Source organism: Carettochelys insculpta, chromosome 4, assembly GCF_033958435.1.
Source record: "Carettochelys insculpta isolate YL-2023 chromosome 4, ASM3395843v1, whole genome shotgun sequence".
Classification (NCBI taxonomy): Eukaryota; Metazoa; Chordata; order Testudines; family Carettochelyidae; genus Carettochelys; species Carettochelys insculpta.
The window spans coordinates 50771565-50790166 of NC_134140.1; the positions used below are offsets into that span (position 1 = coordinate 50771565).

At 46.7% G+C, this 18602-nt stretch overlaps 1 protein-coding gene across 2 annotated transcripts; it reads left to right on the forward strand.

Moving 5' to 3' along the window:
• Window positions 1-1180: 1180 nt before the first annotated feature.
• Window positions 1181-16972, forward strand: SRD5A3 (steroid 5 alpha-reductase 3). Of its 2 annotated transcripts, none has more exons than XM_074991814.1 (5): window positions 1181-1457; window positions 10807-10958; window positions 11683-11877; window positions 13716-13862; window positions 14564-16972. In XM_074991814.1, exons 1-5 carry the CDS (start codon window positions 1279-1281, stop codon window positions 14821-14823), a joined length of 933 nt encoding a protein of 310 aa, XP_074847915.1. In that variant the 5' UTR covers window positions 1181-1278; the 3' UTR covers window positions 14824-16972. The 2 variants fall into 2 exon arrangements, with proteins under 2 accessions (XP_074847915.1, XP_074847916.1); XM_074991815.1 differs by having other exon boundaries at window positions 13740-13862.
• Window positions 16973-18602: the final 1630 nt, after the last annotated feature.

An 18602-nucleotide genomic window follows, 5' to 3' on the forward strand; every position in this document is an offset into this window, starting at 1 on the left:
TTTTTCCTGTAATTTCTTGGATCACTGTCCATTGATGTTTGCATAAAATATGTACATATGTATGAATAAAGTAATTGGAGTTATTTTATGTTCATCTAATTTTTTTATCATCTTTGTAGTCATAAGTACAATGGCAAGTTTATTGCCTATAGGCAATTTCTTAATAAATCATAAATGGAGATACACATCTCCTAGAACTGGAGTGGACCCTGGGAAGTCATGTAGTTCAGTCCCCTGCCTTTTTGGCAGGGCTAAACACTATTGCTGACATGTATTTCTGCCAATTCCTAAAAGGCCTGCCTGGATGATGGAGCTCATAACCCCAAGTTTAGCAGATCAATACTCAAACCACAGAGCTATCCCTCCCTGCTTCCACGCACCAACTTCAAATTAAGTTGTTTAAACAAATGTGTTGTAATGGTAGAAAAAAATTGCACATCTGAAAATTGTGGGTACTGGGGTATTTAATTTTTTTTTTGAGAAAGGGGCACTTTATTAAAAAAAAGGGTGAGAAACACTTGCATAGTTTCAGGATGATCACACTTTTTATGTCGGGCCCCACTTTTTGTCCTTCCAGTTAGCAGTCTGCGCCCTACTCCTCCCAACCTGTCTAATGTAATCCAAACCAACTGAAATTTTGGTTATGTTCCTATGGGGTGGGGGATAAAAAAAAACCTTCCACATGTAAGAAAATACATAGGTAGAATACAACAACTTTATTAATTGGTATATGCATGTGAATACACACACATAGTAACATTTCAACATTAATGAGCTAGATGAGCCTGAGACCCAGCAGCCAATGGTACTGCACTCGCCTCAGGAAATTTCAGGCTACCGGGGTGGGGCCCACGCCCCACTTTGTGCACCCCTGACATGAGGTGACTGATGGTAGCACTCAGGAGTTGCACCCTCTCCCTCGGCCCCCAGCTGTAATTGCTAAAGGGGTGCTCCTCTACAGCCCCTCCCCCGCAGACACCAGTGGCTGTGTGTAGCAGGGCCCCCCTCACAGGGGGAGAGGACAGGGGAAAGCCTCGGGCGCTGGGTGCACAAGCAGGTCACTGGCCCGCAGCTGACAATAGCGGTGAGGGGGTGGGAGGATCCTCGTCTCCCCTCGCACCTCCCACTAGGGCGGGGACATGGCAGGGCTCCCCCACCGCTAGCCCCGCCCCCGGCCCGCGCTCGGCCCCGCGGCTGGGGCGGGCACAGGGGGCGGTGCTCAGAGCCGCCGGGCGGCGCGGGCTGTGGCTGGCTCGTGCGCAGGGAGGACCCCGAGCCATGCTGACCGTAGTCTGCGCTCTCTGGCTGCTGCTGGCCGCCGGCTTCCTCGTCGCGCTGCTGCTGCAGGCCTCGCGCGGGGGGGCCTGCTCCCACCTCTTCCAGGATCTGATCCGCTACGGGAAAACCAAGAGCGGGCAGCGGGCAGCCTGGCTGCGGCTCTTCGATGTGCCCAAGAGGTGAGTGGGGGTTGCCTGCCTGGGGAGCGCCGGCTCTGCTGGCCCCTCCCTAGCCGATAGACGTCCGCCTGCTCCGGCAGGGACTCTCCCCTTCCTTCTAGGGCGGAGTGGTTCTGCTGGATTGGTTCTTACCCCGGGCTCCGGCTATGCAGAGCCCGACGTGTGCACCGCAATGCTCAGCTCTGTGAATGGGGTGTGCTGGTACAACAGCTCCCCGGCCCCGGTCTGCAGGATCCAGGGCCAGTTCTCAGGGGTGCCAAGGTCAGCGGCTTAAAAATCATGAGTCAGGCCTTGGAAAGTCGGGAGACTGGCTTTGAAAATCTCGCGGCTGTATGTGTTTGTGTTTTGATTAATGTTGGGTTGTGTTTCTTTGGGGTCATCGGTTGGTTTCTGGGCTTTATTGTATGCTCAAAACGGTTTCCAGCTTTTCTCAGGAATCATGAGAATTTGAAATGTAGGGTTTAAAAAAAAAAAAAAAAAGAAATCTGAGGTTACAATGTAATCCCATGACTCCAGAAGCTGGATCTTTAAAAACCCATGCAACATCGTGAGACTCCTCTCAAAATCTGGAGAGTTGGCATCACTCATTCTAATTTTAAGGTCTCGATATGAAAGATGCTAAGACAGCAGCTGGAGCGGAGACTGAACTGGTTCTAGCCTGCAAAAGCACAGGATGGGCGTCAGCCAAGAAGTTACCTGGGCCTGCCAGTGCATTCTTTATCTGGAGAGGTGTATAGACTTGAACCCACTGTTCTGTGTCTACTCTGGAGAGTTCCGCCTACAGACGGGGCCTTCTGTTGACAGAAGTCAAGGAGCATCTACGCTCATAAAGCCTTCAGTTGACAGAGTCTCAACAGAACGCTGCTTTTGTCTTGACAGCGTTATCCCTCAAAAAGTGCCGTGCAGTGTAGACATTTCCATAAACAGAGAGGGCTTCCGCTTCACCGGGCAGCCCTGTTTGCAGAGCTTCAAGTCAGCATTCTGTCGATCTGCTTCTGTGTGTGGGTGCACCCTATTGACAGATAGTAGCAGAGAAGGAGCCATGCTAGTCTATACACTATGTTACTTGACTGTTTTCTATTGACAGGGTTCCTGTCAACGCACGTTACTGTCTACTCTGTCGACAGGGCGCTGTAGTGTAGATGTCGCCTATGGGTGTGTCTACGCTACAGCTCTGGTTTGAAAGGACATCTTTCGAAACAGAACATCAAAAGATGGCCTTTCAAAATGTAACGTCCACACACGCCAGTAGGGACCGAAGGTTCGGTCCGTTCTTTCAAAAGGCCCCCAGAGTAATTTTGAAAGAGAGCGTTCACACACACCAGGGCACTCTTTCAAAAGAACGGGGCAGAAAGTGCCATGGGCAGGGTCGCATGGCAGACGAGCCCTTCCGGGGCTGCTGCCCGCCATCCCTTTAAAGGCCCCCCTCCCCCGGCCTCGGTTTGCACACGCCCAGGACCCATCCCCAGGCATTCACAGAGCAGGAGCAGAGGAGGCATCCTGGGCCCCAAGCAGCATCCCCCCTCCATTGTGGTGTTCCCTGAGAACAGTATGCAGAGAAGGTTTCTGCTTTTATAGGCCTGGACCCCCTAACTTTTCTGTCACCATGCGTATTGGACACCTCACATATAGAAAATAAACAGTAATGATTTATTTAACAAACAAGCATTAATTAAATAAACCTTCTGGTTGTCATAGTTGTAAATAGGGAATCTGCCTCCTGGATGCTCTCTTCCAGGTACACGAACCGGTGGGATTCTTCTCTTCTATTTTCTGCCTTCTATTCTTGACTCGTGGTCCTGCGTGTAGCAATGCCTAAGAGAAATGATGGTATGCATGTGGGTAGACACTACGCTCCCTTGTTTTAGTCTTAAAATTAAAATTGAATAAGGCTCCCAGCCTACAAGGTCTCCACACTCCCTGTTCCGTAGGAAGAGTGCTTCACCCTAGCCACTGGGGGAGGGAGGGGTGTCTCCTCCTCCTCCGGTCCTTCAGCTCAGAGCTGGGCAGGCAGCAGAGGGAGAGAGAGAGAGCCCAAAGCAGGCTGGGTCACCTCCTCTTATAGTTTCTTGTCTCCAGGCCAATTTGTACCACGTGATGCCCTTTTTTTTTCCGCCTTTAGTTCACGCCCTTTCTGAGGGGGATGATGACTCAGTGATTTTTCCAGGCTCCATAGTAAAATGGATCCCAACGGGGACTCCATTTTGAATAACAGTTTTTAGTGAAACATCCTTAACAGTTGACTGCGGCTCCAGTGGCTCCGGGTGGCCACCCCAATAGCCGCCATCCTCAGGGCGCAAGATCCCCAGCCAGTGATCCAGGTCATCTGCCACTTGTAGAGCTTCCCCACAAGTAGCGACTGGTGGGGCCGGCTGGTGCTGGAGGACTGGAGTGATGACTGGTAGCTGCAGAACTTCAGGATGACCAAGGGGACATTCCTGGAGCTGTTTCACTGGCTCGCTGCAGCCCTCCAGCACCGTGACACCCGCCTGAGGCCGGCTCTCCCACTGCAGCAAAGGGTGGCCATCACCTTGTGGAAGCTGGCCACCCTGGACAGTCACCAATCCATTGGCCACCAGTTCGGGGTGAACAAGGCCACGGTTGGGGCTGTCCTCAACGAGATAAGCCATGCCCATGTCACACCTAAACTGCATGTGGGGAGCAGAGGTGCAGCCTGGCAAGGGGCAGCGTCGGAGAATGGGGGGGCAGCCCCCACTAGGGATGGGTCAGGGATGGGGATGGGTAGGCACACTGGGGACAGGGACAGAGATGGGCACGGGCAGGCAAGCTGCACCCACCCCACGCTCACGAGCGCACCCCCCTATGCCCTGCAGGTCATCTGGGCCATCAACAAGGTGTTCTTGTGGCAGTTGGTCCGCATTGGGGATCTGGACGACACCATCTGGGGCTTCGAGGAGCTGGGCTTCCCAAACTGCTTCAAGGCCCTGGATGGCACCCTGTTATGGATTCTTAACACCACTGCCACCATGTCGTGGCTTCTTCTCCACTCTAGCAAGATAAATGCAGAAGTGGGGGCCAGCAAAAGTACCTCCAAAACATTATTTACCAGGTTTTGGTATAAACTTCCCCCCAAAAAATTCTAAAAATAGATTTTGGGGATAAAATTCGCTGCCACCACCCAAGTAATAATAAGGAAACCAGGGAGAGACTACTTGGGAAATCTTAGCCCCAGAAGTAAAAACCAGGACACAAACATTAATTAATACCAAGTTAATAAAAAGAAAAAGAAAGAACTTTTATTATTACAACAATATTTGTGTTGCAAGCCTCACGACTAGATGGAAGAGTTACAAAGTAAAACACCTGGGGAGTTTCCACCATGGGCCTAGAACTTAGTTACAAGGAGAGTAAAAGAACATTTTTAAAAAATGCACAGACATCAGATCCCACTTCCCAAACCATAAAATAATAAAGCCTAACGGCTCTATTTAAACTTTCCCCTACTTACAGAAGAGTGGAGGGCCTGTTTTTGGAGAGAGATATTCTGTCTCTCTCTCCCTCATGGCTGGAAAGAAGAAGAAAAGAAAAAAAAAAAGCAGAGAACAGAAGAGGGAGGAGCCAAAATTCAATTTTTACCCACATTTCTATAGGCCAACCCCACCTGGCTAAGGAGGTTAACCCTTTTACTCCCAGACTGCTGGCTAACCCATATAATTATAACACACCCACATTGCCATCCGGGCCTCGGAGCACAGCTGCAGGGCCTTTGTGAATTGCAAGAGCTACCACTCGGTGGTCCTGCAGGCGCTGGTCGAGTCCAATGGCTGGTTCCAGGACATCTGAGTGGGCTGGTCCGGCTGTGCACACGACATGAGTGTCTTCCAGAACTCAAAGCCACGACGTCACATGGCCGAGGGGACCTTCCTCCCCTGGCAGCAGGTCCCCATCGGGGACATGAAGATGCCGCCCTGCATCATGGTGAGCTCAGCCTGACTCGTGCAGCCATACATGGGGCACACCCAGCCAAGCCAGGAACTTTTTAATGAGAGGATGAACTGGGCTCAGAACACAGTGGAGCGGGCATTTGGCCGCCTTAAGGGATATTTTAGATGCATGCACACCAGGCTGGAGGTGCGCCTCCCCAACATCCTGGTGGTGGTTGAGGTCTCCTGCGCCCTGCATAACTTGGTGGAGGCGAAACACGAGCCCTACATGCAGGGGTGGGCCGCTGAGGCAGGGTACAGGTATGAACAGCCCCCTGTTGCCCTGTGCTGCCAGGCCCAGCAGGATGGGGTGCAGGTGTGGGAGGCCCTGTGCCAGGCTTTTGAACAGGGGCCACGGTGACCCCCCCCATACACACACACCACCTGCACCCTGCACACCCACGCACACCCACCACCACACATGTACAGGGGACACAGGATAGAACAAAACAGTAAACTATTTACTTATGTAACAGAACTGTGCATCTCCATTCTTGGGGGAACTATTTACAGGTGGAGGGAGGAGGACGAATGGGGAGCTGGGGGGAACCCTGTCAGGGGGTGTAGCAGCCCTGGGTGGGCAGGAGGGTTCACATTTGGGGTGGGGGGCCTCACCCCTCGACGGGGCTCAATGGCCAGGATCCCCATCACCCATGCCTGCCCCTTCCTCCCCTTGTTCGGGGGCCCCACCGGGGCTAGGCTGGGGCCAGCAGCATGGGGAGGTAAGGGCTCTGCTTGGGCGCGGTCCCCGCATCCACGCTGGGCACAGCACAGTGAGGGCGGGGGGGCTCAGCCTCCAGCTGGTCGTCCCTGGCCAGGAGGGTGCGGGTCAGGCAGACGAGGCTGGCCCGGGGGTGGGGCGGGGGGAGCAGGGCCTCGCGGTCGGTCTCCTTGGGGATGGGGGATTGGGATGGGGGAGAACTGCTGGGCGGGAGAGGAGGAGATGTGCAGGCGATGGGGACATGGGGGATGGTGGGGGGGCGACAGGGGGGTGGGTGCAGGAGTGAATCGTGATGGAACAGCGGCTGGGGCCAGGTGGCCCACCACAGCCTGGGTCAGGGAGTCCAAGTTGGCTGCCACCCAGTCCCAAGCCTGCTGGTCTATGGCAAGCCACTCCCGCACCATGCCCGTCAGCTCCTGCAGGCCCATGGTGTGGCCACATCCACCGCCTCCTCCTCTCTGGTGGCGGTGGCAGCCCCGTCCTGTCCCCATTCAGGGCCTGAGCTACTCCCCTCGCCCTCTGTGGTTGGACTCCCCGGGCCCATTGTGGGGCTGGTCCGGCTGCTGGAGCTGTGGAGACGTAAGGGGAGAGGAATGGGTCGTTAGTCCTAGTGAGGGACCCCTTGAATCCCCCACCCCATCCCGGGGACCTTGCAGGAACCACATCCGGGGTTCCCCATCTGGGTTGTGGGAGTGCTAGTTCCCCTCTGCCTCCCTCCATCCCTCTGCGGCCTGGAAGCCCATGGTACTGTCCAGCCCACATGGTGCTGAGTGCCACACGTCAGCCCGCTGAGACTGGGGCAGCAGGGCCATCTGGGGCTGATGGCCCCGTGCGTGGGCTGCAGCCACCCCAGGCAGGACTGCACACCCCCTCCCTGCAGCTACTGGTGTGCATGGCACATACCTGTGGGTGCGTCCAGAAATTCAGGCAAGGCACGGTCGGAGGGGGCCAGGCTAGATAGGCCAGATGGCCAGGATCCTTGATGGGTGCCTGCAGGTGGCTGGTGGTTCCGGTCGCTCCTTCCCCTTGGTTTCCGTCTCTTCCACCTCCAGCTTGGTCAAGGGCGGGGGCGGTAGGCGGTGTCCAGGACCACAGACGGGGTCCCACCTCCTTGGGCCTAAGGAGGTGGTCCATTTCTTGATAGTAGGGGCAGCTGTTGGGCTCTGCCCTGACCACCTGGTTGTGTCCTGAGCCTGGCAGTAGCCCTGCTGGAGCTTCTTAACTTTGGACCTCACCTGGTCTGGGGTCCGGGTGGGATGACCCTGGCCAGTGAGGCCCTTAGCCAGGTGCTCGAATGCTGCAGCGTTCCAGTGCTGGACCCCCATCTAATGCAGGACCTCCTCGTCTTCCCACAGGGTGAGGAGATCCTGGAGCTTGGCATTGGTCCAGGAGGGGGTCCGGTGCTTGGGTGCCTGGCTCCCCTCCTGGGAGGCCTTCTCCCGGTCCCTGGATGGCCCCTGGGGTGGGCAGGAGCCCTGGTTGCTGGCCATGGTGCCGGAGGTGCTGAGGCTTTGCCCAAAGCGTTGTGGCTGGCAGCAGGCTGAGCAGCAGCGTGGGCTCCCTGCTGCCCGAGGGCTTCAGAGTGCCTGCATCCTTAAGCGTGGCTGGACATTGGGGCCATAGAGGTTGGTCTGTGCTGTGAGTGGCGCTGCCGCCTGTCAGCTGATTGCCACCATGTAGGACTCCCTTTTTTGGAAGAGCAGGCCTCGGAGTGTCTACACTTGCCCTCTTTCAAAATTATCTTTCGAAGGAGGGCGCTCTTCCCATCCTGGGAACGGAGGACCAACTTTGAAAGAACGGGGGAGTTCTTTCGAAGTTAATTTTGAAAGAGCACTGTGTGACTGTAGACGCTCCATGGGTTCTTTTGAAAGAACTCGGTCTTCTGAGCTGGATTTTGAATGTACTTGCTAATGGAGACGCACCCTATAAGTATAGCGCGATCACTGCTATGCCATATAGATTTTAATGTTGCCGAGGATCGACTGTTTTGATCACCATAGGGTGTGTGTGCACCGTGGGATGAATGTCTTTACTCCACTGCCCCGCATTTAAGAATTTATGAATACATTTTTTTCTATTCCAGCTGTAGCTTGTTCCATGACTTTGATGCATGATTTATCTCTTTTGTTGTAAGATGATAAAGCTTCAGTAAATCTATATATTCATGCCATGTGCAGGCAATGAAAAATATATTTTCCTCTAAGCTTACAGAAAATTTTAAGAATAACTGAAGTATGCTAATTGCACTCAGAAATTATGGTGGAGAAGGCCATTACTTGTCTTGCTAGACAGTTTTAGATAACACATCCTCAAAATCATTCCCACTATGCTAGAGAAATACAGTGAGTTTTAATGCGAGAATAATAAGACTGGGAATTTTCAGCTTGGAAAAGGCAAAACTAAAGGGGGATATAATAGAGGTCTATAAAATCATGAGTGGTGTGGAGGAAGTAAATAAGGAGGTATTTACTCATAACACAAGAACTAGGTGTCGCCAAATGAAAAGGAGAGGCAGTAAGTTTAAAACAAAAAGGAGGTCTTTGCACAATGCACAGTCAACCTGTGGAACTCCGTGCCAGAGGATATTGTGAAGCTCAGGACTTTAACATCAAAAAAAAGAGCTAGACAAATTCATGGAGGATAGGTCCAGCAATGGCGTCCGTAGCTGCTGTTTGTCAGAATCTGGTAATGGGCGATGGGATGGATCACTTGATGATTACCTGTTCTGGTCATTCCTCTGGACACCATTGGAAGACAGGATGCAGGGATAGATGGACTCTGTATGACCATTCTTATGTTCAGAAACTGGACTGAGAAGAATGTTTTCAGATAAATTAAATCTGTACCTATTCGGTCTACCTGCTGTAAGAGGACAAACGCTTCCTGTGTGTGCAATGAAGCTCTGAATCTGTGCGCGTGACTTTGGATTGCTCTGTGAGAGAAAATGATGTGGAGAAAATGATCAGAGGCTGATACCCTGCACCCAGATGATAGTGTCAGCATTGGATACAAGCCCAATACTCTCCTGGATGACTCCTGTCTGTCCAGAGAAATTAAAGTTGCCAGCTGAGACTAGTAAAAACTGCGGAAGGCGGCCTGCGGGGGGTAGGCGGGCACTGTGGCAATCCTTACATTTCTGTTGTACGCCACTAATCTAGGATTACCAACTGTGTAGCACAAGCTGTTACATTTCCTCCCATTAGTGAGCCAAATAACCTGTTTATCTACAGCTCCAAAAAGGCATCCTACCTTGTCTTGAAGCTACCAAGAGAGATGAATAATCCATAGGTCTGCAAGAAGGTTTAAAGATTCCTGGATTGAAATGGTGAAAAAACGTCACACTGTCCAGCTCTGTAATGGTGTCTGGGAGATTTTGTACAAACGACAAATTCAGAACTGTAGTAATTTCTCTGTGCTTTGAGTTGTTTGAATAGAAGAGGTCAAAAAATTGAAAATGCTATTAGAGTCAACAGCGTGGAAATATCCAGAAAATAATTCCAGGCACGATGTTAAACCCGTGAACCCCAAGTGGGGCATAGGTCATCCACAAGGCTCCTCCATCTGGTTCTATCTTGGGTAATGGCTTCAGTCTGTCCCCATGAATATCCCAGTTCTTGTGCTTCCATGTTATTCGGGGTCTTCCTCAGCTGCGTTTCCCCTGAGGATTCCATTTTAGGGCATGTTGAACAATGCTGGATGGAGGTTTCCTCAAAGTATGTCCCAGCCATCCCCATTTTCTCCTTTTTATTTGGATCCCCACTGGCTCTTGGCCTGTTCGTGTCCACAGATGTTCATTCGTGACTTTGTCTTGCCATCTTATTTGTAATATGTACCTCAGGCATCTATTCAAAAATGTCTGCAGTTTGTGTGTTGAGGACTTTGTGCTGCGCCATGATTCACAGGCACACAGCAGGACAGACCTTACATTTGAATTGAAGATTCTCGGCTTTTGTTTCAACAGAGATGTTGTGTGATCTCCATACTGGCCACAGAGTTTGAAATGCTGCTGTGGCTTTGCCTGTCCTGGATTTGATGTGTAGGTCAGTGCCACCATCTTTATTCACAATACGACCAAGATAAGTAAATTGTTCGACGTCTTCGAGGGTCTCTCCCCCTAAAGTGATGTTGTCTTGTTTGGTGTGGTTGACCCTCATAGTTCTAGTTTTACATCTACTGATTTTCAGGCCTGCCTTTGAGGCAGCGCTATCCAGTGCTGCAACTTTGCTGTCCATATGCTCATGCTGATGTGCCGGGAGATGTGCCAGGCACGATGGCTGGGGTATTAAAACATGTCATTGTGTCTTAAAATTTCATTTCACATTTATGTATTGCTAAGTGGTTTGTATTATTTGTTTGTTTATTTTAAGCCTTATTTTGTATGGCCTCTACTTACCCTTCTTCTAGTTTTCCTGTCTAGCCATCTCAAGATTCTAAAATCATAGTGAATAGGAGGTATTAGTGTTCTGAGCAGCATGTAACTGAGAAAGACAGTGTTAGAATGAGGCTGTGGTAGACATCTGGTAGTTCCATAAAAGACTCCGTCAACTCTTGTTGTAGGAGGTTAGGTCAACTGAAAATGAGCCCTTCCCCATAGATCTGAATAACAAGACTGAAGCAAAGAGAAGAATAATGAAAAGACTGAAAAAATCCAGAAGGTTAATACCGCTCCTTTTTTCTTCCACAGGTGGTTTTTTCACTTTTATATTATTTCTGTGGTCTGGAATGGCTACCTGCTCCTCTTGCTTATTCAAGCGTTGTTCCTAGCAAGACCTTTCCCAATATGGCTTCGGGATTTGCTCAGTGTTCTTGGTGGAGCGTCACATAACCAGGACGTGGGCAAGTACTCCAAATGTTATTTATTCAAAATTCAATAAAAGCGTAAAGGAGGGCTTTGCTTTATAAATCACCTTTAGCACATTCAGTCAACTGCATGGGAATAGGTAGAGGGAAGCTTCTGCTTAAAAATTGTTACAGGTTCCACTTAAAATGACTGTCACTAAATCATGTAATGTTAAAAGTCATAGCCTGAATAAAAAAATAAATAAATATTCCAGTTTTAATGAATGTTTTCACATTTTGGATAAACTTGAGATTTTCTGTGGAACTGAAAGTGATTTAAAAAATCTCTCTTAAAAAGTTTGTTTACATCATGCATTGGACGGTATTTTGTGTGCACTTAGTTTCACTGTAGTCTGTTTCCTCATTTTGTGTGGCTCTTTCACATACCACCAGTGAGGAGAGAAACATTTGAAAAAAATTTAAAATCCTTCAAGTTGTCTGTGTTTCTTTAGAAACAATAACAAGACATGCTAAATGTGCTCATCAGCACAATGAGAAGCATCCTTTCTGTCCAAAAAGACTTAATTTTCATCTTTCAAGGCAGTCATCTTGAAAATAGACAATGATTTTTTTTCTCTTATTCCTGTTGTTCAGATTTAATAGCTGATGCCCCTCTGGGTAATTTTAAATTTAAATTATAGTGAAAACTGTTTTCTAAGGGAATTTGAAGCTCAGTCTGTGAAGAGTGTTTTTGAGATTGTCACTTGTGTTTGATTTGTAGGTGACAAACACCTGTCTGCCTTCCTTGTTCTCATCCTCCTGTGGTTACACAGCTTTCGAAGGCTCATAGAGTGCCTCTGCATCAGTGTTTTCTCCAGTGGTGTCCTTCATATTGCACAGTACTGCTTTGGACTTGTGTACTATGTTATTGTTGGCCTAACTGTGCTGTGTCAAGTGCCAGCTAATGTCAACAATGGTGAGTGGTGCTTTATTGCTAACTGTAGTTGCAGCTTCTTCTTATTGTGTTTCTCATGTCACAAGATGCTTTGGTGAGGATGGGAGTGGCGGTGAGCGAGAGATTAATAGTATGCCTTTTTAGCTGTTATCTGCTGAAGAAAATTCCATCAAGAGTGTGTGAAATAAGAGGTATCTGATGAGATCTAGAAAAGTACTTACTGTATTTACTTAAAGTCAGACTTACGAACCAGCACATAATATCAATCTGTAATTGGTGGCCTGCATGCCAGTGGCATGTACCCTAGTTCTGCTCTACATGTGGTTTTGCTTTATTGCTCAATGTCGTTTGCAGTATTTCACCATGTCTCTAAGACTTCCAGGCCCAATACAGCATGTCTTTGTCAAGGAAGGGCTTCCACTTTATGAGGATCCTGCCACTAGATGCCAGCACAGCTGAGGTTGTTGTGGGCTGATGTGTCTCTTTGCTATAGACCTTTCTTTAAGTATGAGCCAGCTCCATGCTGTCTTGGCCAGCACCTTTGTCTGCTTAGTTCTTTGCCTCCAAACACCTACCAGTATCAGGTGGTCTGCTTTCTGTTTGCTACTTAAGACAATTAAGAATCCACTAATTCCATGTAGCTCTTTGAATAATGTGTTCTGGTTTTGCCAACATGCTTTGCTAAGTCTTACAGTTGAGCGGTTGGTTGTTTGCTCTGCTGCACCTATATCTGATAAACCAAAATGCCCAAACTACCTGGTGTGCTTTTCTCCTAACTTTTCTGACATGGTTGGCAACTTGTCATTTCATGCTATTTTAGCGGTAGCTTTTGTCCTCTTCACTGATACTAAGCACTGAATGATTTTGGTGCAAAGAAAGTCTTTACAATGTTGTACTGTATGCATGCATTTTCTGCCTTCCTAATCAGGGCATTTCACAGAGATGGTTCATTGGCATAAGCCCTGGGGCCCATCCATAGTGCAAAGTTCTTACAAATCTGAGTAATCTGTTCTAAACCTTTTTATTGCTGGTGTAAATAAGGCAACACAATTCTGTAATATCTTGACATAAGCTATGGGTCTATCTTCTAACAGGGTGACCAGAATATATTTTTATAAACGCTGTCAGTCAAAAACACGTTAGACTATAGAGGCTTGAACAAAGTGATGACCCTTTCTGCTTGTCATATGCACCATTCCTTATTCCTAGAGCTACTCATTAAAACCCAAACTCACCTCTCATAATTTACAGTAGCAGGTAGTTAAGAGTAAAGGCCTTCATCAATTCATAACTAGGGCGTGGTTCGCCCTCTGCACAAGTTATGTTTAGAAGTCTCTTTTCACCATTATCCAAGTATTCAAGAAGAGGAGAGTATATTGGGAAAAGCTGCAAGATATGTATACGTAAAGGCTGTGTCTGCACTAGCACAAAACTTTGAAATGGCCATGCAAATAGCCATTTAGAAGATTACTAATGAAGCGCTAAAATGCATATTCAGCACCTCATTAGCATGCTATTGGCCGCAGCTCTTCAAAATTGCTGCTTTTTGCTGCTTCACAGCTCATCCAGATGGGGGTCCCTTTAGAAATGACCCTGCCAACTTTGAAATCCCCTTATTCCTATCTGCTGCTTACACCAAGATTACAGTGAAAAGCAGCAATTTTGAATAGCCATGGCCGGCAGCATGCTAATGAGGCACTGAAATGCATATTAAGCGCCTCATTAGTAATCTTCTAAATGGCTATTTGCATGGCCGTTTTGAAGTTTTGTGCCAGTGTAACCATAGCCAAAGACTCAACCTTTTTTGAAATGGTGTTGGTGAATATTTAATGAAGACATTTTTCTAATTTGTATTATAGGTATACTATTTTCGTTTAATTCAGGAAAAGATCTCTGCACGCAAATCTGCTGGTACCACATTGTAGGAATTGTGATGTACATTTGGGCCTCTATTCACCATCACAGATGCCATGTGATTCTAGCTAATCTTAGAAAAAATAAATCAGGTGAGACGTTTCACTTCTTATTTTCCAAAAACTCAGTTAAACAAATGCTAATGTGTATCTGTATCCTAAAACAAAGAGACTTCAACACACCAGATTACAAAGGGAGACATCCGAACTGGAATCCATGTGCCCCATGTGCAGGGTTGCCAGATTACACTAGCTTCTGTCCACATAGTTTTTTTTCTACTGGTATTATTAAAGCGTCACATATGTAAAGCAAGGGCATGCAAGGTGTGCTGATTGCATGCACTGTTGATTTTGAAAGTAGTGTGATCCCTCTGTAGCCAGTCAAAGTGCTGGTACGGTTCAGTTGGCACACCATGCAAATTCTAGATAAGCAAACACAGTTAGCAAAACTATCCTATCGTGGGAGATTGTCTTGGTTACAAGTTTGTGGCCCAGTGACATGAAGGAGGGCCACTGATGTGGCCCACTCGCTAGCCGAGGTTGCCCATCACTGAGTTAAGGCCTCCATTTTCAGATGTGAGTGGCTAAAATTAGGCTCCTAAATCCATATTTAAGCAAATAACAAAAATGGGGGGTTCTTTTTCAGAAGTGCTTCGCACTCATAAATCCCATTGAAGTGAGTGGGAGCTGCAAACGCTCAGCATTACTCCTTAATTACACACAGGTTTTAACTCAATCCATGCTTGTTTTAACACTTGCTCCATCAACTGACTTTTTCATTTCTGTAATTGCAGGAAAGGTAGTAAACCTGAGCCACAGCATTCCTTTTGGAGACTGGTTTGAAAGAGTATCTTGCCCACATTATTTTGCTGAACTCTTAATATATATATCTATGGCCGTAACATTTGGATTTCACAACTTAACCTGGTGGATTGTAGTGATGTATGTGTTGTTTAGCCAGGCATTGGCTGCAGTTCTGTGCCATGAGTTCTATGTGACTAAGTTCAGCAGCTACCCAACCCACCGAAAAGCATTTATACCATTTCTTTTTTAGAACCTTTATTTTTGTTTAATATGCTTTTAATGAAATCTGTCTAAAAGATAGTGGAAGGTTGAAGTTCTCAGGAGTGTGCAGCAGGATCAACAGATACTGCGGGCCCCAGAGCAAGGTGGGAGGGTGGTCTGGCTCCATGCCACAGGAAGAAGGGGGGCCCAGGGCAGACAGCCCTTTGTGTTGCTTGGATTGTGGTGCTAGCCTCCCCTTCCACGTTCCTTCAGTGCCATGCAGAAAGGTGCAACAGCAAGGCCATGGCATTTCAAAAGGGATCGGAGCTTGCCAAAATACCAGCAGGACCTTGGGCAACTGTCCTCTTTGCCTTCCCTCTTCCTCCTCCCCTGCTCAGCGGGTCTGGGAGTATGTGTAATACAAAACGAACCTTTTAGAAAGTGTCTTGCATATGTACAACCTGAACTGTACATGGTATTAAAGACCTCAGTTAAAATGCAAGCTGTGCTGATGTTTAACGTTTGTGTATTTGACATTCATATTTAAAACAATTTCCTTGCAACTTTGCAGCAAACCAAAATGTTTGCATGTATTTTATGTGTAACATATGTATGTAGGGAAATAATATCACTCAAAGTGGGGAGGAACCACTGTATTTCATGTTTTTAACTAGTATTTTAAAAAGACAACTATACTCATCTCTCAGCCACTTACCTTTACATCTGTTCAAAGAAGTGAGTGGTTTAGGGATACAGTGCTTTACCTCTAAATTTTTTCCAGCTGATAAGGTGAGAGCAGTTGGTAATTTTAGAGGTGAGTGCATGTGGGATTAAATTATATCAAGATGTTGGGGAGGAAGTTAGGATATTTTGTATATAAGGGTAAGGTCCTCCCACCTATGACTTGGTTTCATTTTTGCTAATATATTTTTTTTATTTGTTCAAGTTGCATCTTTCAGAAATACCAAATACAATAAAAGTTGGCGAAACCTCTTTGATGGGAAGGATGGGTATTCCACTGTCACTCTTTCTTAGTAGAAGAAATAAAAATACTTTCTAGGCAATAAAAGTTAGTGATCCATAAAACATGTTTCCTTTTACTATGGACAGTTATGTTGGCATTTTTATGGCAGCCTCAGAAAACCATGTAGAACTCTGAGGCATTCCCTGCAAAGTATATAAAGAATTGTGTTAGCCTATTCTGTTAAGTTTGTGCATAACTGTAGAGTGAGAATTGCTTATGTTGGGGGCTATATGAACTTAGAAAAAGAGAAGTCTCCTATCTTGTATCCTTTTATCAAACTGAGGAGAACAGAGCTCTAAGTGGGTTGCTTCCATACAAATGCCCTTCTGGTGTATCATATTCATTTTGTCTCACACAATTCTACTTAAATTTGCTTAGCTTTTAGGGAAGATAGATTTTCCAACTATAAATCTTACAAACTCTTACTGACAATCACATTAGATTTTCTACAGCTCATCCATAAGGTTAAGATTCTGTTTTTAGAGAAAGTCAGGGACAGGTCACGGACAGCATTCCCTGTAAGCTGAGTGCTAGGGCTGCTACTCAGGAGGATTCAGGTGTCATCCAGCTGATAAGCAGAACACCCACAGTCACCCCTGGGCAGCATGTTTCTGTTGATGGTGCTTATGTGCACTTTGGTGCACATAACAATTTTTTTTCTACCCATAGATGGAAAAAAAATAGAGGTACACTGGTCACTGACAATAAACAAAAATTCATAGATGCCTACAACCTGCCCCTGCCTTTTATTATAAATAACCAGGGGGCAGGCAGGTGGGGAGAAAAAAGGGAAGAATTTAAAAAGAGCAGAGCTGGTGGATTGCAGCTGCTCTACTCTGTGTCTCGGACATGGAGAATATCTACAGTTTAATTAGGTTGAAAAAAAATTTTTCCCCACCCCAAAAAGTATTATAATACATGTAAATACACTTACAGTTATATAGGACATTGACCTACTTCTAAATGGCAGATACACGTTATTCCTCATTCTCCGGTTCAGGGATTCTTTTCTTGCACCAGCCTCAGGTACTGGCCGGAATCAGATAACTGATCAACTGGTCTGATCAGGTATAAGAATTCTATTTTTGTGCATCTTTTTCAATATGTATGATATCTGACTATATGTAATAAATTGCTTGTATACAGTATATTTTGTTGTAGTAAATTATTTTTAATGGAGAAGCATCAGTGTGTGTGCTATTTTCTACAACAGACATTTTACAAAAGAGTGATGCAACAAATTTAAGTACTTACGAAGTATTATGTTTTTACAAAGAAAAGAGCGATGAACATCTCCATGTGTTTTAATAATTAATTTTGATGAAATATTGGTCCTTTCACAGCATCAGTTGAAACAATATACAGTAGTCCCCACAAGTTATGTGAGGGTTGCATTACTACCTACCCTCGCATAACTCAAATTTCGTGTAAGTCGGGGGCAGGTAGGTGGGAACCAGGCGATAGCCTGGCCCTTGACTCCCCTGGGCTTGTGGGAGTCAGGCACAGCTTCTCCCCAGCTTCGCCAGCTGGGAAAGCAGGGCAGACAGACAGTGGTGCAGTTTCTCCCAGCTGGGGGAAACAGCACTGCCGCAGCCCTCTGACCACTGGGCTCCCCGAGCTGGGGGAGTCAGGTGGGCAGACAGCTGCTGCAGCTCAGTTTCTCCCCAGCAGGGAGAAGTAGTGGAGCTGCACCGGCTGTCTACCTGCCAGGCTCCACCAGCTGGGGACAGCAGGGTGGCCAGACAGTCACTGCTGTGGGGCTTCTCTCAGCTGGGGCAGCCAGGTGCTGGAGCCCTTTCCATTTGCACTTAATTTGTGTTAATGCGAGTTAAGCACAAATCGAAATCGTGCATACCAGGGGATTACTGTATAATTGAATTGGGGAGGGATTATGAACTCTGTCACCTCAATAACATATTAACACCTACAATAGTGAACTTTCTTTAGGTAGTTCAAGTGTTTGTGCAGTTGTGGAAAAAATGGCCTTTTACTTGGATTTTGTTTGATATGTCAAGTATCAATGCAGCAATTCAAACAAAACAAAAATATTTGTTTGCCAGGGTAAACACATGGTATGGGAAACTCAAATTATTTCCCAATTCCAAAGTGTGCCCTTTTGACTAAATTACCACCAGCTGCTTTTTCAATGGGTGCATCATAATCCTGCAGACTATAACCTTTTATTAGTAAGTTCATGGAAGGGAAGAAATGGTGTGTGGTAACTGTTTCAATGTGCTAAAGCTCTCAAAGGCTAACACTAAGGCTTTTGAGGCAGACACAGTACATAGTCTCTCAGCTTAATGATCATCAATTTTGAAAAAGAAATCTTAGGGAAAGATTCATGGGGACTCAATAGTTCTAATACTGCATAGAGACCAACTGTAAGACATGTTACATTATAGTATTATGTTATAGGGTTATACATTGACTTCATTTGATGCATGAATTGTACCATACCTTTCCCTGTTGTATTGTTTTCAAATCTGGCCAAGTGAGCACCTTGATGTTTTAACAGTTGTGCAGTTGCACATGATTAAATCAGAACATACCTGTCCCAAGGCACAATGCACTCCTTTTATAGGAAGCACATCTGTCCTGGATAATTTGATTCTTATAAGGGTTGATTCTTGTATCCAGAACTGCAAAGAATGGATTAAACTGACATGTTTTAAACTAGCTTTTTCATTCAGTTTAGAAGCATGACATTTATTATAATTAAATTATTTAGACTTTAAAGCTGTGTCTACATGTGCCCCCTGCTTTCAGAGGGGACATATTAATGAGGCACTTTGGAAGATGCTTTT